Raw genomic sequence first — 24,981 nt, 5'->3', positions numbered from 1 at the left:
GCATAGCAACATAACCATTCATATACGGAGTTCTCCATCACTGTACAAAGAATCTCAGTGGGAGGTGGGAGATTTACAGCTTCAAACAAAACCAAGAACCGGTAGCCGACATAAATAAAGTCTGCGGTGATGGGAGGTACCTCTCTGCGCAGGATGCAGTGCACCATGACAATGACGAAGCCTTCCAGCGAATCAAAGACAGCAAAGAGGATCTGGAAGAGCGCAGAGCGCCGGTCTGTGATGGCGAGGACGGCTGACATCCAGGTGAGAGCCAGTAGGGGCAGAACCACACAGGAGCTCCACAGTGACGCCCTGCAGGACGGGAGGGGAACCGCAGTCAAGGACAGCGTGTGTAAACCTCGGTCAACATAACAAAGAAGTCAAGCATACAATGTTTCTAACAGATATTTCATATTTGTCATTAGCTAAGACGGTTACATTTTTTAACATCTAAAGCAGGCTTTTGATACACAACAATTCCAGGAGATAAACTGGATGTCTGTTCTTTTGTAACTTAAAAAAATAGCACAGCAGAGAATCTTACTATAATCTTAAACCAATCTGCTTGATAACCTGATAACTGCCCATGTTGGTAGCAGCCTTCAGCTCTAACCATGCATAAATACATAACGTCACAACAAATAATTGTGCTATCACAAACAAAAACATACATCCATTATCTGCAGATATATATGTTCATAGTTCACATATATTACATGCATGTATGTTTAAGATGGTTCAGTCAAACCATAGAGGATCTAGTGCCACAGGAGAGAGAAGGAGGAGGGATGGTGAGCAGTGGGGAAAAACAAGTGTGATGAGGCTGAAACAGAATGCAAAGACAAACAGAGGCAGAGCAGAGGAGGACAGAGAGACAGAAGAGGAAGAGTCCGTAGTTTTGCTCCCACTTTGCTGTTCTTGTTTTTTCTTTCTCTGAGTCATTCTATGTGTTCTAATGTGCACGTCAGGAACGGACTCACTCAGATCACCTGACCTAACCTATTCAATGGGTGCTCACATTTATTTTAAGTTGGATAATATTCCAGAAGTGGAATAAAAGTACTTTCCTCAAGTAACATTCTACAGTACATGCAACAATGGAATAATACTATTATCATAAGCAAAAGTGATGCATTCACAAGTTTGCTTTAAATGTAGCATATTATACATTACCACAGCATTAATTACAAGAGCCACGTCATACCAACCAATCTGCTGCTCTGACTTGCTCTATGGAACACAAATACTCTTCTCAATCACTTTTTCCATTTACTTCTAGGATTCTTTTTTTCCGATCAGTGTTTAGCTGTTGTCAATAACACCTCATGCAGCAGTTTCACATTAAAAGCCCGGAGAAGAGAAGGTTGTGGCCCTTCAGCTGCTAGAATGCTTTCTAAAGTTTATGTGTGAAGGACGCGTTGAGTTTCATTGACAACAGATTAGCACCGAACAAGAAAACTGAAAAGCTGAAGTGACTCAAAGTAATCAATGGGTATAAAAGTAAATAATGTCATTGTTATAGCTGCTCTAAGAGCACAATTACTCTTTAAAATGAATAAATGAACTGAAAGGGCACACGGCTCTTATGCTGCATTCATGTCACATTCAAATGTCCATTCTGACCTAAACTATTCATGAAAATATCCAAATAGTGACTCTGACTAATATGTGAGACAGGTGAGCACATGTTCCCTTCATGACATTACTAATCAATGATGATACAATCACTACAAATCAGGCACTAATGGAGACTTTAACAATGTTGCTGCCGATGAGACAGAAAAATGTATTTCATCAAAATATAATACTATATATAAAATATAAAATATAAAAAGCCATTGAAGCCAACCACTCAGACTTTCAAAGTTTTTCAGTAATTGTCATGAGAATGAAATCGGCCGTGTCCAAAATCACTGACTACACAGCTACACAGTGCTATATAGTGCACTGTGTAGTAAGTTCCCTATTGTTTGTGCTGTCTGGATGTATCGTGAGAATTATCATATCCTATAAAAGTATCCCACAATGCATCGGGGCAAAATAGTGGACAATGATATACCTATAAACCATCATGCATTGCACTGAAGGAAGGAAGGCAGACGGATGAGACGAGAGAGCAACGCGACTAAGACATATCATGAGCTGTAGCGCAAAAATAATATATTTAATGTGTGTCAGCACAACACAAACAGCCACAAAGTACTTTGTATTTATGAATATGCTTATTGACCCCACAGTGACAATGGCAGCATATACTGCTTTACTGCTTTTGTTCTTTCCTTTCACAATAAAAGCCCTACACATATAGGCTGCATCACTGTTTATCAGAGGAACTTAAATTCACTCAGATCATCTCGATAAAAGGCCACTTAACAAAAGAGCTCATTATGTATTTATCAAAAAAAATTGATGTCTGTATTTATCATGGATGGTTCACCAGTCGACGTTGATCTGGCACGTTGTAACTGTACGACATCGATGACATACGCAGTGAAACAACCCGAGTAGTGCCCAACATTGTTTTTTCACTTTGTAGATGAGCTCACTAAATCACCCTCGACATGGAACTCCCTGGATAGTGAGGAGGGAGCAGTACATGATTTTGGATACAGCTGTAGTCTATTTCTCAGATTGTCTATCAATGTATTACATTTCCTATAACTCATCCTCATTTGCAATTAATAAGATATTCTGGAAAGTCAAATTGGATTTGGACAAATGTATTTATGTAAAAACTTAAATATGTCCCTCCAAAATATAGTTAAGTAAAAGAACAAACAACAAATGGAAAACCATATGTATACAACTTAATTAACTTACTTAGTTAACGTACTTAGTTACTTTCCACCTCTGGTATTAGATAGGCTAGACAAATGCTGATGTTGGTCATTATTTTGTCTTGTTATGTAAATCCTGTTCCAGAGGCTTTGCCACGCTGCCCACAGTAATACTCTGAAGGACATACTCAGCCAAAGTTTTGGTATAAAATCGGTTAGTGTTAAAAATGCTGAAAATAGGTACAACGTATCAGTACTGCCGTAAAAAAAATCCTCCCTAAAGGATAATCCAAGTTATTTTCGGTCGGCACATTAATTTCCATATTCATCGTTTATGACCAAAATGATTTGACTGTAGCCCAACAAACATCTCTATTTGCAGGGAGATCTGTTCTCTGATACAATCCACTGGACAGGAAACATTAAGTTCCAACAAAAAAGGTGATGACAACACTTGTTGTGTTTAGATTGGAGGTGGATTTAGGTGTTGACGGTCATATGGCATAATGTCATGTTCTGACAGATGAATAAGTAGCCAACATCAGCAACCTGTGCCAACGCTAAATCCAGTTTTTTGCATCAGTATTAAGCAATAAGTTATGAGCGGGCAACAACAAAGGTCATAGAACCAATATTGGGACAGAAAAAAAACATAATTAGAATGGTTAAAAGCTACCATTTATTGATTTTGAGTAAAAGTGAGAATAAATATATATGTATATGTATATACTGACCAACTCTAGAGTGAAAGATGTGCTGCACTGTTAACACGTTAAACTCTTTCCTATCTTGCTATCTTGTCGTCACAGCCACCAGCCAGAAAAAACAATACGTGTGAAGTGTGTGAGCAATGTCAGATTACAAACTATGACGTGAAATGTGAGTATTGTTCAGTCACAGCTGTTTAAAACATAGAGGAGCTATTCAGAGGCTGTTTTTGTGGATTGTAGCAGAGAGCAGCACTACCTGCAACAAACAAACACAAAGAAATAGGCAGATCCACCATCAATAATTCTATTAGCACAAAAAGGCCTGGGTTGATAGTAATGTAAATGATCCATCTAGGCACTCATAGATCACAGTAACACACACACACACACACACACACACACACACACACACACACACACAAATAAAATGTATTGCCTCTATGCAAACATGACCATGGCCTCCACAACATTTGTTCCAATCAGCTTTGTGACTTTGATGATCAAACACACACACACACTCTTATTCAATTGTCCATCACATAATTATAATTATCAGATACATATATACAGTGAACACACTGGCCCAAAATCTTCAGGAGCCTTTCATTCTGAGTGAGACCCTGCCTGCCAGGGCGTCAGGGAGAAGAAAAAATGACAAGAGGAAGTGAGGTAGGAGAAGGGAGGTGTACAGTAGAGGAGAGAACAGAGGCAAGGAGTGAGTTAAGGAAAAATAATTAGCGGGACTAACATGGCGTTACTGGTAGCTGTGGTGGAAACGTCAGCCGAAGAGATAACTCCGCACTTGGCACATTTGAGCGTCATATTGTACAGTGGCACTGTCATCTGACTGCAAAGTCAAATTAACACGCTGTAACATAACACAAACAGATACAAATGCACCCTACACACACACACAGACTCGCACGGATGTGCGTACCCACGCCGGGCACGCACAAACAGTCACGCATTCAGTGAGTCACAGTGTTTCCTCGCACAATCTCTCTCTCAGGGCTACAGTCCAACCGGTGCTGTGTGTTTGTTGTTTTGGTTGTATATTTTGGGGGGATTACCTGTGTGTGAATCTGGCGATAGGGGAGGTGGGGCCAAGACACATGATGTCTGATTCTCTGATGACTGCTTTGATTGGCCTGAAGGAACCGAGAGTCCTCTCTGCGTTCTCTGCGTTTAACCTGCTCAACCATTGATCTGCTGAAAGGCTTAATCTCCACGCCTGATTTCGAGCATTCCGCACGCTGGGTGAGGAATTCCACCTCTGCTGCTCTGATTATGATGATGTGCCGGATGTGCCTCACCCATGGACATCTCAATTTGTGCTAACTGCTTTTTACGGGCAATGCTAAGAGTTAAAGCAAAAGGTTTTACGCACACAGACACATTTCAAACACACGTGCACAAGCTACGGGCTCCGTCAGTCTTTTCAGTTGCTGTTCATAAAGGAAACATCCTTCCAAAGGTTGTAATGAAAGAGTTACATAACATCAATATATTCAGTATATAACAGGTGTTCATTTCTGACAAGCAATTTGGTTACTAATAAATTCTCTGTGTTTCCTCAACTAGCAATTCCCACTCCAGTGGAGCTGATGGTAGGGTCCTGGAAGATAAAGTCATGTTCATTTTACGTTTACTATATAGACAACTTTAAGTGACTGACAGTTGCAGCACTGAATCATCAGCATACAATTTATTATAAAAAAGATCTGGCTCTTTGATTCAATGTCAAACGTCAAATTACTCACGAAAGTAATTGTTGAGATCTGAGAATATCGCTGAAAATAGTTTTACCAGAGCAAGAGACATGAGTGTTCAGATGGTCAGATTGAAGCTAAAGAGTTTACAGTTCTTTATTTTCTCCTCCAAATAAGCTGAACTAACTCTTGTTGCTGGTCCCATCTGACCTGTTCTGAACAATGTCACCACCAGATCTCAGCAATTACTTTGCTGAGTAAATGTTAACATAATAATGTTAAAATAACAGAAAGAACCAATGGTCAGAGCAACAGAAATAAAACATATGTAATCAACTGTAGTTTATTTTATCTTTTAAGAGAGAATTCAGCTACAAACCTGAAGAGGCGTTAGTTTAAACCAAAAAAAAACAAGCTATCACTGCAAGTGCTGCCAACACTGAGAAAGATTACACTTCATAGAAAGCTCCTCCTAATATTCTTATAATAGCCCTTTGGCTTTTGGGTACATTTTGAATTCGGTAACTATGGTGCAATGTTTTGTTTCCAATTGCGACGACAAAGTATCTGATTAGCATTTTCTATTTTGCATAAGTGCCAGACACTCATGGGCAAAATAATGTTTCCAGCCATTTGTCTTACCAAACACATGATTTCTCTAAAACTATGTAAAAATAAAAAAACAACAATGTCCATACCATAAACCTCTAGCATCACGGAATTATACAGGAGACAACTGTGTTTCCAGATTTCTTTTGTCACCATGCATCATTCTCATGTCTTTACCTAATTCACTCTCTAGTCCCCTAAATGTCACTCTGAAGACATTGTTGTTCACACATTGACACCAAAACTTAATGTTCACTATTGGATTTCTAGATTGCGAAGGCAATTCCAAAGCCCTTATGATTCGACAGATTCAATCATAGCTACAGTACTAGACATATCTGAGTGTGATGCCAAGTTGTCTGCCCCTGTCAATTAAAAAAAATGGATCCAATGATGATCACAGAAAGCTGTTGTTTGAGTGCATTTTGCTTTAAATGAGCTTACTGAAGGACCTCGTATTAACTTTATATACCTATTCCCAACAGTATACAGCCAATAATAGATCACTTCCAGGTATGATCACCGAGAACATGACTTCATTTTCCCTCCAACACCCAAAGCTAAAAAAGCTCCTGAAACCACCAGAATTCCATTTAGAACTCTGTGTATCTCCAGTGTAGTTCTTTAAAAAGACAGACTACAACACTGGAGATATTGACAAGTAATAACAAACTAATCTGTTACCATATGGCCTCCTGCTAAACAACAACAATTAAAGCTGAAGAGCCGAGGGAATCGATTTTTGTAGCCCCTGGACACCTGGATTAAAAATCACATAATGGAAGAAATTCAATTTAAAGTAAAAGGGCAATACAGCCGCTAAATGTACGCCGTAGGCAGTGATATTAAAAAGCAATCAAGACTTTTTGAAATACAACACCATTTCCGAGGACTTACGGATTGAGAGGCAACAGTTGGGTGGTTGGTAAGGTGGGTACAGAAGCATTGAGGCAAATATATAAATATCCAATATAGAAAAACACAAAATGGATCTGGTGCGATCGAGTCCTCGAGTCAAACATAACCCTTCTTTGGGTAGACTTTGCATCAAATGGAAAATTAGGGATTGGAAGAACTTGTTAAAAATACAAAGGAACATTTTCATCTGAAAGCTTAATGTTCTATTACAATCTGTAAATACAGACTTGATGATTGAAACCATTTAAGCATTCGTTATTAAGGCCAAAACAAACTCCAGAACTGGTTGGAATTGTGCCTCTGCTGTCTGTTTTAATTTTCTTTGAGAATTAGCTTCTAACTTTCGGGGGGAAGGAGACTCGTCTCTGAGGTGTGAGCAGACCTGCCTGGTGCAGATGCTGCTGCGCGCTTAATTGGATACTGCACAAATTAATTAGCTTCTTTAAACATGTTTTGCATTTGAACCTTGAGAACCACCCGCAGGAGAGGCAAGTGGGTGAAAGGTGGTGGGAGGTTACCAAAAGAAGAAACAACAACAAAGCATTAGAGCCTCTTCATTTCCTTCTTTTGTCTCCGACAGAAAAAACTACAAATGATATAGCTTCATTTCAAACCAGTCCAATCACGTTCAGATGGCTTAACCACTAACCAACAAGCCTGAGCTGCCTTAACATTACTATTTGCATTCTCAAATCTCCCCATGGCGCATTGAAAAGACCGTAATCGCTTACCATGAATAGTATGTGGAGGAAAAGATAAGATCCAAGGTCACTGTGAGTGGTGGTCTCACTAAATTAAATGATTTGAAGTACAAAGTTGATGAAAGTACAAATTAATTGATAAATTAGTTGTTAAAAAAATGTGTGTTTTGTTTTGAGATGTCATTTGATCAAAGCAGCCACTATTTGCTAAAGATGGACTTGATGTAAAAGATCATTTAAGACTTTATCGATCCCCAAAGGGGAATTCGGTTGTTGCAGTTCCGCAAGGATAGAAAGGAATACGGATGGAGAAAGTCAAAAATATAGTTCATCACAACTGTGCTCACCAACTGAGCCGACCATCAACGTTAACCAAGCCCGAACCATCAGCAACAAGATACTACGCAGAAGGCTGCCCCAGCTTCTTCCCAAAAGAAGTAGGAATGAGAACACATTGAAGGGGGAGTACTAGTGCATTTGGGAAATATGTCATGGAAAGCTTTCATTGTCTCTCGAAGGAGCTGTGTGGAGTCTGATAAACTGGCTTAAATGCAGCAAGTTTGAAAATGAAAGAAATCTACATTAGCCACTACTAGCAAAACACACCCCTCTACCTCTCAGGTAGGTGCCCGGTTTTGACAAGGAAGAAGAACGGGAGGAATGAAAAAGACAGTATCTATTGCTCTGCTGCATCGATTTTGATACCTTCTTTTTTAATATGTCTAACATTATTGGAATCTAACGCCTTCCTTTTCGTTGGGGTACTCAACATATACACTGATATATTACCACAATGGCAATGCAAAGGAACCCCACATTTTTCTGGGGATAGCGCCTGACCACATGGGAAGAACCTACCTGGAGGTGGCCCCATGTTATTTCTAGCTGATTCTGACTGGACCCCATTGGAGCAAGTCAAGCCACCATGCACTCATCATATCCCCCCACAGGTGTGACCCCATTTCCTAATTCCAGGTGAGATATTTCCTATTTAAGTCGAATCACAAAGGCTTTTCGATTCCCCTTTGTTTGTCCTTAGGGGACCCAACCAGTAAGCAATTCCCCAAATGTGCCAATTCATAAAGGGGGGTTCACCATTAGACATAAGTTGAGGAGATCAAATACAGTATATTGAAAGGAGGTCAATATATTATCCGGTTAAGTTCTATGTCTCCTGGAAGTCTTCCTGAGAAGGTCTTAAGGCAAGTCCAACTACGAGGAGTCCCCCGGGCTAGACTGTACTGGCTATACGACAATATATTAGTAAGCCTATCCGGCGACACCCATCACAGTTTTTTAACTGTTAATAGTTTTTAACTTGCATTGTGATTCAGTGCCCTATGTATCGAAGAAGTGGCTTATTTCGCATGCACGATAGTAAGATCACAGGGCGTCCAATGTTGGCAAATTAACTCAAACACCTCATGCTATAACTTTTTTGCTGCTTGATACACTCAAGGTACGACTGTCAACTGGGGCAGACTGTCCTCAGTGCGAGGCATCTGCGGCGATGTCAGAAGCCCGCTCGACACCTCTTGAAACACGGAGCCTGTCTTGTTTACCATGCTTTGTGGGTGTGAGCTTTTGCTGTCGTCACTTATATCTACGCAACCAGTGTGTTTATGATTCAATTATTAACCAGAACACAACGTTCTTCATAGATCTAACCTCTTAACTTGGCTCTCAAAGTTCACATTTCACTCAAAATTGTACAAAATGTAGGCATGTATTTTTTCATATTGCAATATATATTGCTGGCAAAAATGAATTGCAAAGTCAGCCTTACATTTGTGAGCTTACGTTTGTGAGCTTACTTTTGCAAGCTTACGTTTGCAAGCGGCCGTTTTCGCGACTACATGCTTTTAGAAATCCCCAAATGATCGGTAGGCGGCGATCTCCAATTATCTTGTATCGCGAGACGAAGTTTAAGGTGACATTGAGACCGAAGAAAGGCTCAAACTTGACCAGTCCTTACTGTCAGACAATCTACCCTTCTACAAGTTACTTCATCAGACGCAGAGCACACACTCAAGAAATGCAATCACGTCATGGCCATACTAACCTTGCACACACACTTGCCCACGCCATTTAAGTCAGTTGAAAATATTAATATTACTGCATTAAACCTAGCAAGTGTTATTGTTGAAACAGTCACAGCTTATCTAAAAGCATTCCAGAAATGGTCTGAATCTGAGGCAGTGATGAGTTATGTTCTATCCAGCTAACAGGAAGTAGCATCAAATGCAAGGTCAATAGTGGAAAAGTGAGGTAAATAGGCAGGAAGTAATAGTTAGCCAATCAGAGGTGCTTGCTAGAGGATTCAGCAGATTTGGTGATGGGCAGGGCTGGTAGCCATACTTTTAATAGAGGGGGTGGGGGGGTGGGCAGGTATTTTTTACCCAATCACTGATGACATAGAAGGGGGCTTCTGAGACTGATGTGTTCCTGATTGGAGAGCCCTGAGTGAGAGAGAGGGGATTCTGTGCAAACTCAAACATGACATATCAGACAGCAAAAACAAGTACAGTTGAACAGAGAGATCATTGAAGAAAGCAAACATTTTCAGAGAGAGAAAGAAGAAAAAAAAACATTTGAATGCACCAACAATGCCAATGGAGACAGAACAGCCTGCGGGGTAAAGTGGAGCAGGGCGCATGTGTGCTCTGTGGTTTGACCAATGGCTTTTTGGAAACTGAAACCAACAGCCCAATAGCATTTTTAGACTCAAATCGCCAATTGGTGACAGTGTTCATGCTAAAAAAATTAATGTATTCCTTACCTATTCGTGTTTACAAAAAAATAGTTTTACAATGTGCAAAGAAACGTTTTTGTTGCCAGATTTCTTATATATAACATTTAAAGGAGCACTTTGGAAACATTTTGGAAAATATGCTTGTTGCTGCCAAGAGAGGAGGGGGGGCTTACCTCCATGGATATAAAACGTTCATCTACTATGGCTGAGATTACCACTATTGCTGCTTTGTACATGTTGTGGAAGTCCAAGATATGTCAGAAAACCAAACGGCGGCCTGTCTGCGTTCATAACATCATCCAGACACGCACATGGTGAATTTCACTATATTATTTCTATCTAGCAAATCCCACATTGGCTGATCTCACCTGTTTTCTGCGTGCTGCAGCGCTGTGAACAGATCAGAAAGATACTGAAAAAAAGACTCTGACGTCATGTTTGTCATGTCTGTCTGCAAGATGACAAGCAGAGAGCTTTAAAAGGCTTGTTTTCTGAATGCAGTTTGGATGGATAGTGCTAGGCTATGCTAACATTGTACAGTGACAATCTATTATAGTTTATAGTTTTGTCTGGTGTCTGTACAAATATAATATGCTATTGTAGGGCTCTGGGTGCCCACGGATCAACAGTTTATTCGCTTTTACTTACATCGACTTTGAATGTAATCGTGGCACATGAAAAGTTTGCTTCGTGTTTCATAAGCAATATAGTGTTTTTTCCAAAATGTTGGAGTGTTCTTTTTACAAAAGGCTAATAATAGCCCCCACACCTTCAAGCAGCAAAGTGGTTTGTCAGCGTAACTCTACCCCTTATCTCAACTCAACTTAACAATTAAATGGGTAAAAGTGAAAAAAAAACTGGCTTGGTTGCAAGAAAGAAGATTAAGTTTTATTTCTGTAACTGTCCATTGGCTCTGTTGGTAATACCATTGGTGATAATAACATTGTATTTACCAAAGTAAGTGCTGAGTCATCTTGTTAGAACTCAGAATCTTAACTGGGGTAGCTTTATGCAGGCTCTTTTTGGTTCAGTGTAAAAAAGCAACCTCAGCGGTCACTTTGTTGAGTACAATGTTATCCTAACCAACAAAACCAATGGCCAAAGCTCCGAAAACCAAACTAAAGTTGTGATGAACTGTGTTTTCTTTGTGTGTTTTAAAGCCTGTTTTAAAGCCCTGCTTCCCTCTACTAGAAATAACCAAACAGGAGAAAAAAGACACGGATGGATCTACAGAACTTTACATCAATAGCAACACCTGCAAACAAAGAGCAGCTGAGAAAAATGTGACACATTTGAAACTTAAAAGAAAGCAATGAGATGAGTCATCATCTTGCTCAGTCTGTGCAGGACCAATAACCAGACAGTCTTCCCCACATCTCTCTTCTGCTTTCGAACATGATTCTATCCTCCAGAAACATTGATTGCAGTCTTAGCCGTATGAGAAAAAAAGTTGTCTTTTGGTCTCTTATTTTTGATTAGTCACATTTATACATTTTTTTTTTCTTGTGCTCGTCATTCCCCTGGTGTTAAAAATTTGGCACCATCTTCAATCCAAAGTCTGAAATGATGGCCGAGGATAGTTTCAGGCAAATAGCCAATAACTGTGCTAGTCCCACCCCTTAGCTGAGCTACCAGGCTGGTTATAGGTCACTGTGTAAAATGGATGTGTGGTATAAGGCATACCCCGCCCTCTCCTTTAGTTTCATATCTGTAATGCCGTCTTTGGACACCAGTTTGTTAAAAACGAGAATCCCAATAACCATGTTAACCTGTCGAAGAGAAGAGGCACATGATTAAAGCAGAACAAAGACACTTTTTATCACTTCAGAACATGCAGATCTACTGTAATGATGATGATGATGGAGATGTTTGTCACAACAAGATGATGGCAGCATGCAAGTTAATATAATTTCAAACACACACTATCTGTACTTACTTTAGGCTTTGCAGTGTAAATACTAGACTGTAGCATCTTAAATGTTAGTGACAGAGACTATCAGCCACCCAATGAAGAATGAGAGTGAAAACATGATTAAAAGGATGGATAGCTAACATATTAACACATTTTTCAATGTAGACAGTGTCATACATTAAATATAAGCTGTGTGAAATCAAAGGTTGGGGGAGGGAATGTATTGGACTGCAGTGCTTGCTATAATGTTTCTGCTTTGAGGATTCACAGCCCGTCCTCCAGTTACTGGTGCCAGTTGGAGCAGTAGCTCTTTATTGGAGAAGCAGCTTGTGTTAAAAGGACACCCCAGACAAGCTGTTCACTGGTAGGTGGGGGAGAAGCTCTGGGAAGTGAATCAAGGAAACTGAAGCTAATGGATTTGATTAGTGACACAAGGACACTGTGTTGCTTCAGTGATTATGTTGGTTGAATACCAGAAGGGTTGAGATGACAGTTTATGTATAAATTTGTCTCTGTATTATTTGTATGGTTAATGTAACACTGCCGTGTTCTACTTTAAACAGCAGCTGCAAGAAAGGAGAAAATGGAAACCTAACAGTGCTGATATTCAATCATGTAGCTCCATTAGCTTCTCTACTGCTTTCAGGATTAAATCATTATTTAATTAATATAATAATAATAATAATAATAATAATAAACCGTGGACATTTACCAAAACCACTATTACATTATTGTTGTAGATGTTTTTAGCAAAAGCCCAAAAATGCAACCTGACAATAGAAATGCTTAATAAGGAATCATAAATAATTAAGTGTGAAGAAAAGGGCAGGTAAATAAGGATAATATGAGTCAGGAGAGGAAATTATGTAGTAAGTGAGGAAAGGAGCAGCCAGAAAAGAAAAGGGGAAGTAAAAAGGAAAGGTGAAGGCAGGGAAGTAAAGGGGGAAGTTGACAAGGAAAGGAGAAGGCAGGGAAGTAAAGGGGGAAGTTGACTAGGGGAGGAGGTCGATAAGCAAAAGATGAAAGTAAGTAAAGAAAAGGGGGGAAAGGAGGTAAAGGAGGATATTGACATGGGATGGAGGAGGCAAGGAAGTTAACAAGGGAAGGAGGAGGCAGAGAAGCAAAGGAGCAAGAGCAGAAGGAAACGGGGCAGAAAAGTAAAGGGCGATGTTGAAAAGGAAAGGAGGAGGCAGGAGACATGGGTTATTAACTTTGCAATGATCTCATTTGTCTACTGTTTGAGATTTATATTTACAATCACTGCTGTCTGGCTTTAATGTATTTATTTTTCCCATTTTAATTTTTTTTTTTAAATGGCTTAAAACTGTTACTTGTTGCATATTGTTCGTACATATTGGTCTAAATTTGAATTAGGGCAGAGGTTTAAACAGCAAACCGGCAAAGACGGACTGAACAGGAAAGAAGAAATACCAAGACAACAGCTGCAGCGGGTCCAACAAATGCATAGAGAAGACCTCCTTCCAGAGACAGCCAGCAGCTACAAGAGAGGAGCAGGACAAGACAGACGTGGAGAGACATGATAAAAGAAGGAGAGATGATGGAGGAGTGAGGCAGGGAAGGGGGATGGAAACATTAAGGGTTGTAAAGAGGAGGGACGTGAGACACGAGGTGAAAGGCAGAGAACATGATAAGAATGAGGATGGTAAAAGATGAATGAGACAGAGAAAGAGAGAGGTTAATTATGCTGCAAACCTAAACCCCCATTCCATGTGTAATATAACTGCATAAATAGTTAAAGAGGTGGGGGTATATACATTATGGAGGTATAGGAAATAATGCATGCTTACTAGCTTGGTGTTCCATATCCTTTTGCCTTGGTGAATCCCACTGAGATGGCCACCACTAGTGCAGGGAGACCTGGGAGGAAGGTAAAAATGCAAATTAACACGGGCCGAATGGGAGAGACCAGAGGAATGACATGAAGAACACCGGACGGAGGGGCCCACCCCAGCCGAGACAGAGGAAACGCTTGCGTATGATGCGGTTCCTGAGGCGACCCGTCACCGCCATGTACGACTGCCATGCCTCTGTCAGAACCCAGCAGAACGAGGACAGGAAGAAGAAATGAAGGAATGCAGCGATCAGGGTGCACAAGACCTGAAACGACAGGAAAAGAAGCGGAGAAAAACAAATAACGAGTGAGATTCTAAATGAATCAGGCGAACACTGTGATCGTATGCTATCAGTTAAATACTAATATAGATAAACCGGCACGTTGGTCTTTGGATCGGTTCTCACCTTATTCCGTGTCTGAGTCTGTCCGATGAGAATAAGGGCATTGGAGGAGATGATGGAGAGGCAGAAGTTAATGAGGATGACTGAGCGCTCAGACCGAATGTATCTGCAGGAAAACGACAGGACAGAGATAGAAAAAAAAAATGATTGTGGTTTTCACATCATTCTTACTTTTGGGGATTCTAACGCAACAGACCAATAGACAAGATTGTGATGGTCCCAATCAATAGGAAGAGAGGAGGGTCCCCATATAGGAGTGCGACACTTGAGATCAGCAGCAATATGTATCCGTTCCGCTGTGCAAAAGGATGCTGCAGGGGAGCAGTTAGGTTACGATTCATCACAACTATCGGAGTAATACGGAAATTATCTCAGCAACCTGCACATCTGCATAGATGTCATCTATGCTTGTCCATGTGGCCATTTTTGCTTCGTAATTTAATGGTTGTAGCGAATTAGCGAGGAAGATGATGTCCAACGCACATCGCTGCATTGCAGATATTGTTATCTGTGTCAACAGCTACCAACCAAAGTAACAGTGAAGTTGCATGGTAAATGGTAAATAAGTTGTACTTGTAAAGCACTTTAACACTACATGTTCATTCACACCCATTCATACACTGATGGCAGGGGCTACCATGCAAGGGGCCATCTGACTATGTAATCATTCATAACCATTCATACACCGCAGGCACAGCCTACGGGAGTAATTTAGGGTTAAGTGTCTTACAGTAGCCACATCTGTTAACCCACAATGGCAAGCGTCAAAGATGCAGCCAGGGTGCAGGACACATGGCAAACAATGGGTGTTTTTACCCTCATTATAGGCCACCAATATCAATGAGAACTACACCACAGATATTGGAATAGCTGAATAAATAGGAGATACGAGTGGCGATGCTGAGGTCTGGAACCAGGCTACATGAGTTGGACCTTTATCTACTAAATTGGTACTACAACAAGTACCACCAATTAAGGACATATATCTGCAGTCTATATTGTCTTGTACCTTCAGAAGGCTCTTAGTAGGCATGCAGCTGGAGTCACGTGCATAAATCATGGTGCGAAGCTATTACTGTACATGTCCCTATGGTGCTTTCAAGTAGATTGGTGTTTACTGGTCCATATGCATTAACCAGTGTAGGAACATTTGCAACTGTCATTAACTTTGTTAACCTCTCTTGTGAAGCATGGCTTTGAACTGCTACTTAAACAGCAGCATACTGTGTACTTGACTTCCCATGCCACACACATGAATGCTCAAGTTCAATTTGAAGAGTCACAGATAAGGTAAATACGATGACAGATGAAAGGATGGTACATTATCTGTATCTTCCATGTTGAAATTAGAGATGTTCCAAGACCATTTCTTAATATAATATAAATGTTCTTTGATTAAAACAAATCTTGTCATTAGCAGTTTTAATGATGTATTATAAGCTGCTGAGAACTAGTGTTACGGAGTTAAACGGGTCATAGCTCCCTCTCTAATATCTAGTTCATATTGCTGTGAAAACATCTGCTTCAAACAACTGGATTACTCACCAAAAACTACATTTTACAAGATTACAATTGAACATATGATAGCGTTAAGTTATAATTCTATAGTATAATTTTTACTGAATAGGGCTTGAATGCATCATAATGTCAGTCAATGCAACCTCCTTTAGCGTTAGCTGTTAGCTCCATTATTCAGCCAAGTAGGGCTGTGCTGCCCACTGCTGCTTTCAATATTAATTTGTTGTTCACAATGTAGCATAGTCAGGGCAAAAGATAGGTGTGTAATGCTTCACATGTGCAGTACCGATCTGGCAGGATGAACTGCTAACAATGATACTGGCAACGGAACAACTCCAACTGAAACCTCTCTTGAAAGCACATGCTAAAAGGGTGATCTCCAGCTTCATCTCACCTCCAGACAGACACATAGATGATGATGAGCAGCAACAATGTCAGCGAAGACACTCCACAGCCCACGATCAGCGTCACGGATGGCAGCTGTGTCTTATCCATGTTCTGAAAAATAAAAAAGGAGAAAAACTGAATGTTTCCAAGCCTTTAATGCAATCATGAATCATCAGATGATCGCTGCCTATCAACTGCAGGATGAATAGAAATACTGTTGTGAAAAGGCTCGAAAGCAGAGCTGAAAACAAAGCGGGAGAGAAACTTCGGCCGAGTCCTGCAGAATATGTGTAAAGACTTTGACAGGAGCTGTCAGCAGATGAATACAAACGCAGAAAAATTCCCCCGGTGACTCGATTTGTTGAGAGCTCACCTCCTAACTGGGTCACTGGCGGTTCAAATGCAGTGGACTGGATTTTCCCGACCACCACTTCAGACTCTGATGCGTTTCGGGAGGCCAACATTCTCAGACAAGTAACTCAAAAGCTCAGGTTTACTTGTTAATCTCACCCATCTTTGAGAGAATCTTAACTCCTGCTGATATGTACCAGTCATCCTGGCACCGGTGGGACAATTTAAATCAACAAAGTAACTTTGTTCACTTCGGGGCTGCACCCAAAATCGACTTCTCCGTGCTGAAACGGATTCGAGGTTAATAAGACAACAAGTTCAATACCCCATATCAATTTTGTGCTGGCATGCAATCTGTGCTCCAAATATCTTAATTAGATCAAGAAAAACACACATTTATGCAAATATTTTTGCAGACAGTTAAACTTCCAGGAAGAAAACTTCATTTAAAATCCCAGCGACATATAATACAGTTATAGCTGTATAGTTATCAGCTGGTGTCACCAGTAGACACCAGCTGATCCAGGTCAAGTTTGTCCACCATCTCCACCATTGTAAATTCAGACTGCATCCTTCTGTCTCACCACTGTTTGACATATGCACACGTTCTGGTTCAGCCCTTCACTGACTGGCCCAAAATGTTAGCTGGTACTCAAAAGACTATAATGGAACCCTCCATTTAGACGCTGGACTCGCTGCTAACAATCCACCTTGTGTTGCTGAAGTCCTTGATGCTGGGAATGATTGTCGTGGAAGTCACCCTTGTCTTCTTCTTTCCGGGGATAATTGGGTGACATGATTTCAGTAATAGAGATGGAAAGACTCGATTAATACATTTTCAACTGTCTTGACTTATTTCTTTCTTACCTAGGAGGAAACTAGCACATTTCTCATGGCCCTTGGTCGAGATCTAAAGCACGCCACAATGTACGACTTTTTTTCTACTGTTTTATTTATTTCTATTTTATTTATTTATTCTTTTTTCTTATTTCTTACCTTTCCTTCTGGACATGTACTGAATTTACTTGCCTTTTTTCTGGATTCATGTCATTGTAAAATGAAAAGCATTAAAATGATTTCTGGAAAAAAAAAATCACAGCAGCATTTGCAGCATAATCCAATAAGGGCAACTATGCTTATTAATGCCAGGTGTAAACGCAAAGGCCCCAACTATCCACATAAGATATCCCGACGTTCATACCAGGTGGAGATGTATTCAAATTTGTGTCATTGAAGGGTAAAGCTGGGTCTGCTTATAACTGTAAATTATGATAGAAACCCAGCGTTTCACTGCTCTGACATGGCTCAGTTTCAAATGTGTTGCACCTCTGACCACAGCCAGCCAGCATCACTGACAGGTGCACCCTGTTGCACTGCAGCAGAGATGTCACGGCCTACTGATGCAAGTTTCATCACAGCAGCGAGGTCAGAAGTGACACCGCAAGTAAAAGCAACTTGGTGTGATAAACACTCAGCTGGCATACTGCAATGTCAGCCGAGGATTTCATGACGTGTGGCTCTGAGGACACGATAGAAAATGGCCATTTGATAATTCAACTTGAAAGACTTGTGATTTGACTGGAGACTCAAAGATAGATGATTGGAGTCAGTGAGTTTAAGTGGCCGGCCCCAGCTGGCTGGCTGTACAGTGGAGTGTTTATGGTGGTAAGTGGAGTTGTAAAGGTTAGCGGGATGACTTCACACACCAGAGGAAGCCCGGCACTGCCTCAGGGAAGCTGTGAACTCAACAAAAATAATTTCACTGCTATAGCTTTCAGTGAGATGCTTTGCCACGCTGACATGAATACAATTATGTGGGGAATAATGCGCACACACACACACACACACACACACACGATGCACATGCAGGTGTCTGCGATCCAAGGCTGGCGAGGAGTCAGCAGCCCCGGTTGCAGAGCAAGGTGACTTCAAGGTGATTCATGAATAAACCATGCTGCCTTCCAAAACACACACACACGCACACACACTCACACACAGTGATGCGTGTCTTCACATAACAAATATGCACATGATATAGGACTGACAATCTTTACTAGCCTTAAGACTGACAGCTAAATACCCTGCATGCTACAGCAGACATTGTCTTAGTTGCCATGGCAGCTGCAGCAGTAGGGTGTGAGGCTGTGTGTGTTCATGCCTGTGCTGCTTGTGATATTTGAGTTTGCCAATATTGAGCTCTAAAAATAGGCACAATAATTAAAAAATGTTCCCCTACTTTTAAATGAATTGTCTTTCTTACAACATTTAAAACAACAATCAAAGTTCTAGTTCAATGTATTCATACATCTCTTTATCCCAACACTCTTTAAGAGCTTCGCAAGAAGGAGAAAAACTCCAACACTAACTAATTAAAAATCAATGAAGCTTTGTAGTATGAAAAAAATATAGAGCACAGGGAAGCAAACCAACGATCAATGTACACACAGAGCATGGAAAGATGTAACCTTGGCAAAATGATGTGGCATCCCTTGCCTTAAAGATCTTTGATACCAACAACAGCATTGCATCCTGCCACAATTTGTCCTTTGGTATAAAAGAAAAGTAAAACACAGCATATTACAGTTTTTTTCAATTGACCCTTTGCTAAGCCCCGCCCCCCACTGCTACTCGTACTGGTACTTATGACACAGTTATTGAAGGCACTGACTGATGTAGTCTGTCTATTGACCAGGTATACTAACATTGTCTGTGTTACACTGTTTGACATTTTAAAGCACAGTTTGCAAATAAATACACATGGTTGTGTACATTAGAAACATCATTCAAAACTAAAAGCCTATATGTTGTTTGCTAAACACTGCTATTGAAATACTACACTCAATAATCAATCACCTGTACCCAGAATGCACCTTTGAAAATACTTTGAATAATGAATAAGAATTGTGTTTGGTTTTTGGTGGTGACGATTGTGGAGAGAGAGTTAGAGGATGGTAATTGTGTCTGATACTGTTATGAGTATATAAACACATTGTAGGTGTGTATAGTGTGCATAGTCCTTATTTACAGCATGCTACAAATAAAAAGCCAGACTCTTGACAACAGTGTTTTATACTTATCACTTCAGTGTGCAGTTAACATGTGGAGTTTATATAGTTATAAATAAAGTGTTTGCTTTTGCAAGAGATAGATATTTTCTGTGTAGAGAAGAGAAGAGAAGAAATTGTGTTTTAGCAATTGCAAAAAAAACTGTAATGTGTCCAAAAACTTGGTCTGGGTTTTCTAGCATCTGGATGATCATTGGCCAATCAATTTCATTCAACCGCACATACACGTGTATGTATTTTTAGAGACCGAGCAAAAATGACTGTAATTAGACATCGAATGGCTGCTCAGATTTCTACTTTTCTTTACTTTAATGATCACCATCAAACCTAATCATCTTTGACTGCTTTAGTTTAATAAAATGTGTTTTTCTAAATGTGAAGTGAGGAGCTCGAGTTTCAACACTATATTGTTATTGGTTAGCTTCACACTATTGAAAACAAAATGATCAAAAGCCTCTGGAGAACTTCGAGGATATTCTGCCAAAATCAACATTTTTTACAGCTACAAGTTACTGTTATATCAAACAACCAAATATTGCCAAAAACAATTCTCATCTCATGTGAATGCTGCTCTTCTTCAAAGAAACTTTGCACCAGCTCAACCATTAGTCTTTTCCATCTTTCTAAAGGAATGACTTCCATCTGCTTGGTTTTAAATGATGTCCTTTCTCTTCGTTGTTACTAACTTGTATGGCACATACCATATTTTATTGCTCACTTCAGTCCACAAATCCACTGACATGTTGATGTTTAGCAGGTCCAATGTTTACCACTTTCCCCAACTTAGTTGAGCGTGCTAGCATGCTACAGTTTGCTAATTACCTCTAAACAATGACAATGGCTCTAGAGGAAAGGTTAGAGGAAAAGTCAGAAGATCACCAAAGTTATAGGAATATATCCTCTGGGAACCCTGAATATTAGTAGCACATTTCATGACAATCCACCCAATAGCAATCAAGACATTTCACTCTGAATCACAAATGTCAACCTCTTGGTAGCGCTAGAGGAAATGTCAGGGGTTCACCACAGTCAGTTATATGTATCCTTTGGGGACCATGAATGTCTGTAAACAATTGTGTGGCAATCCATCAAATAGTTAGTGAGATATTTCAGTCCGGACCTTGTCCGGAATTTGTAGACCTGACATTGCCATCCTTTGCTCCAATAGAGTAGCTAAAAATGACTTGAAAAGAAAGCAAGAAATAATCGAGGCCAACAATACTCAAGCTAGCTACAGGGGTAATCATCAAAACTCCATGTGCCTTCATCCAACTGTCCAAAACCAAAATCAGCCCCACACACCTCCCCTCATCCTGGTGTGTGGCGTTGTGGGCAAGTGAAAACAGCCAAGGTGAGGTGAGGGGGCAGTTTAATGAAATAAGCATTGTGTTTGGTGGTTGGGGTGGAGGGTGGGTGAACATGAAGGAACCAGGACATGAGGGGGTTTCACCCCCTCCCCACTCCCCTTCTAGCAGAAGATAATTGGCTGAGTTTATAGCCTGTCTTGTCTCCAGGTTTGATGTGTGTGCCGGGGCCAAGTTAATTAAATCCCTCTGATTAATCTGCACTGCAGTGAGTTCCTTCTCCAAAAGCAAAAGGGGGGGAGAAAAAGATTACGAGTGCAGTGGAATGGAAAGGCGTCTGCTGAGACAGACAAACTTTACCTTCCTACTCAGCCAATGACAGGGCTCGGCTGGAAGCCTCATGCAGCGTCCAAACGAGAGTGACTCCCAATCCAAAATAAAGTGACCAGACTGCATTATTCCACATGAGCAGACACAGGGACGCTCCAACTACCACCACCGAGGAGGTCCACCGGATGTAATTTCCTTCAGCAATCTATCAGATGAAGCTGCTGCCAATATTAGCAGTAAACAAATATGATTGCTTAAAAAAGTTGTGCTGGTATAAATTACACACAATAGAAACGTAAATGGAGAGGCTGGATGATAAAACTACTGATCCAAATACTAAAGTGATTCATGTGTCTTATTAAGTGGGGCTAGTTGTCAATCCAATCTTAGAATGACGCTAATAAAATAGAAAATACACTCAATCTCTATCGTCACCCAAGACAAACAGCTTATTGATAAACTCTGAAGGCTAACTGATATTAGGGCTGAAATAATTAGTCGATTAAGTGACCAGTCATCCAAGAACTATATTAGCCACGGGGGGACTGGAGCCGATCCCAGCTGACGAAGGCAGGGTTCACCCTGGACAGGTCACCAGACTATCGCAGGGCACTTAAAGACAGGCAACCATTCACACTCACATTCACACCTATGGGCAATTTAGAGTCATCAATTAACCTAAGTTGCATGTCTTTGGACAGTGGGAAGAACCCAGAGAGTACCCACGCTGTCACGGGGGAAAATGCAAAGCCCACACAGAAGGGCGTTCCAGCTCGGGAATCGAACCCCGGGCCCTCTTGCTGTGAGGTGCAGCCTCTGACAACTATATTGATAATTGATTGATTGTAATTTCTTGAGCATAAATGCCAAATATGCACTGAATCCACTTTCTCACACACAGTATGAATAGTGCTGCAATACTGTTAAAAGTCATTGTTAACTGAATATCTGGGTTTCAGAGAACAAAATGAGCAATTTGCAGGCATCACGTTGGGCACTAAAGGACTGTGAAGGAAGGGCGTTTTTTTTTTACTGTAGAACTTTTTTCCTTCACAGGATAAACCATTGGCCTAATAGACTTTAAATAATTAAAATATTTTCTAGTTGTGAATATGTGTATCTATTCAACAAGCTAACAAATGAAACAGAATGAGCCATTTTCAGAGCTGAGATGGACCCTCACCTGGAGTAGTTTCTACAAACATTTCACATATTGTGATCCATAGTGAACTTATCCTTAAAGGGCGATTTTCACCTTCTGCAGCTTCAGAGCAGGTCAACATCATGGCTGAGCATTAAGTATGGAGCTACAGTCAGGACATGGTTAGCCAAGCTTAGAATAGAGATTAGAAAAAATGTTCTTGTTTGTTTCATCAGTGGTTTCAGGGGAAGTTACATGCTGGGACTACTGGAACAGCAGCTTCCACAGTCATCTTGAGGTTGCCAAGAGACTCCAAGAAGAAATAGTATTGCATCTAACCCACAATAAAACTACAACTTGTTTTTTTTGCATTGATTAAACAAAGGAGGCATTATAACCATTGAGCTTTAGAGGTGCTGTTAGGTGGATTCTGTTTCCCTGTGTTCTGTGTTCTTATGCTAAGCTACATTAACCGGCTGCTGGTTCCAGCTACATATTTACTTCACAGACATAAGAGGGATATCAGTCTTCTCGTCTAACTCTCAGCAAGAAAGCATACGAACGTATTTCACAAAATGTTAAACTTGGCCTAAAATCGGCAACTCTGAATACAGCATTCAGGCCACAACCAATACTTCTCTTCTATAAAACATCTGCTTTGACTTTGAAATGAATCCATATTGTATATATATGAGTACCCTCCAAAGATGAATACATCCTGGTATCCGAGCATGATGATGACACTCCATTGGCCAGTCGCCCTGCAAACCTCAGGCATGCCTGTTTACTTACTTGTTCCTCTTAGAATGTGGGCTAATTAGCCCAGGAGGCTTGTCACTGCATCTATCCTGACAGCACATTCAAACTGAAGAAAAAGGCTTACCCAGGCTTACAACATCCAAAATGATACAAGCACAAGCACGTTCATTCATCCTCATCCCCCACAACACACACCCACAGATCTAGCAGTGGCAGTAAACTGGGCTCAGGTTTTTGGGGCTTTTGCCTTTGACTGCAGTGCATTATTTCCCCCCTCCGTTTTCCCCTCTAAAAGCCTGCAGCATAGTTGGACTGAGCAAGATGGACACGAGGGGTGGTAGCGAGAGAGTAAATGAAGTACTAAGCAGAGGGAGAGAGCTAAAATATAATGCAGCCACTGAGGGTGAAAAATGGTGTGGTGAAATGACTGAGGGGGTAGAGATTAGAGAGGGCTAGAACGGAGAGAGGAGCGAGGGGGGCGGTGAGGAGAAAAAGAGGTTGGGGTGTTTATCATGCTGGGGCTGTAGGAGGCTGGGCTGCAGACAGAGCGACTGGGCCATTTAGAAGCTACTATGTGTTGCAGTTAGAATAATTAGCATGGTATCCGAGGCTGTCTCGCAAAATAGCGGGACGTGGGGAAAAGGGGACAGCACAACGAGGAAGGAGAAGAGTCGCCTTCTCCTCGGGGGCATTGTAAAGCCTCCAGGCTGCAACTGAGCTGGAAACAGGCTGTCGTCTGCACAGGTGGAGGCAGGCTGCAGGGAAGACAGCAAACTGTGGATGCCCCATTATCCACTGATAACTATTAGCTCGTATTCATATTTCACTGATGTATCTGGATCGGAGCAAGACTAAGAGTCTGCAGCCATGCAATTGGTTCTATTCAGCTGCACAGCAGTGCTTTAAGCTAAATGCTAATGCTAGTATGGCAACATGCTCAAAACGACAATGCTAATGCTGCTTGCATAATGTTTATGATATTCAACACATAGACTGCACATAAGAATTGGACTTAGTCACGGTGATGTCACCCATTGGTTTGTGGACCGTTGTGGCTTGAAGCCTAGAATTCAGCATTTGGCTGTCGCCATCTTGGTTTTTTGGACACAAAAGGGTGGAGCTAAGGCATTTTTAGGTGACCAAAATGGTTAAAATGAACTGTTATAAACTAAAAACACATGGTGAAAGGGTTTAAGTTGTAAGTGAAAATACACAGACAACGCCATGGTAGCGACCTGTAGCCACGCCGCAAAAGCAATTTTGCATTTATAACCCAAGAGCCAACCATCATGGCAATCCATGCAATTGTTTTCATTTAAAACCACAAACATCGCTAATGTCAGTCAGCTTCATCATCTGGTAACCATCTGCATCTGCTCAAAAATATAATGCCAATCCATTTAGTAGGTGTTTAAATATTTTTAGAAAGGTGACGACATTGATGTGCTGGTGGCCCTAAATGAAAAGCCAGGGAACACCACAAGCACATCCTCCTAGGACCATGAATGTCAATTGAAAAGTCGATGCCAATTCATCCATTTGGGGCCATTTTGTTTGACTAGAGCTAAAATAGTTAGCATGTTAACCCATAATCTGATCAACAGAAAATGTGTTACCAACAATTTTACCTATTTTACTTTATTTACTTATAGTCAAAGTCATTTTGTGTCAAACATTCACTGTACCCAGCTTTTTTAATGTCATAATTAACTACTTATATATATATATATATATATACACCTTGAAGTCACCTTGGGCTATTAGAAATCGTATTGGGCATTG

The 24,981-nt window shown here is 40.7% G+C and overlaps 1 protein-coding gene across 1 annotated transcript in view; it reads right to left on the bottom strand.

Moving 5' to 3' along the window:
• The window catches only part of adgrb1a (adhesion G protein-coupled receptor B1a), a gene marked incomplete at both ends in the record, with an annotated part of 105,740 nt that overhangs the window by 8,020 nt on the left and 72,739 nt on the right, over positions 1-24,981 (bottom strand). Inside the window, 8 exons of the mRNA XM_079164968.1 lie at positions 141-312; positions 4,236-4,334; positions 11,860-11,945; positions 13,520-13,586; positions 13,897-13,966; positions 14,056-14,206; positions 14,348-14,450; positions 16,257-16,360. Coding sequence (XP_079021094.1) covers positions 141-312; positions 4,236-4,334; positions 11,860-11,945; positions 13,520-13,586; positions 13,897-13,966; positions 14,056-14,206; positions 14,348-14,450; positions 16,257-16,360 — 852 coding nt within the window. The remainder of the gene's footprint in view (positions 1-140; positions 313-4,235; positions 4,335-11,859; positions 11,946-13,519; positions 13,587-13,896; positions 13,967-14,055; positions 14,207-14,347; positions 14,451-16,256; positions 16,361-24,981) is intronic.

The sequence above is a fragment of the Pholis gunnellus genome, assembly GCF_910591455.1.
Source record: "Pholis gunnellus genome assembly, chromosome: 8".
Taxonomy (NCBI): Eukaryota; Metazoa; Chordata; class Actinopteri; order Perciformes; family Pholidae; genus Pholis; species Pholis gunnellus.
This window is presented reverse-complemented; position numbering and strand designations above follow the sequence as displayed.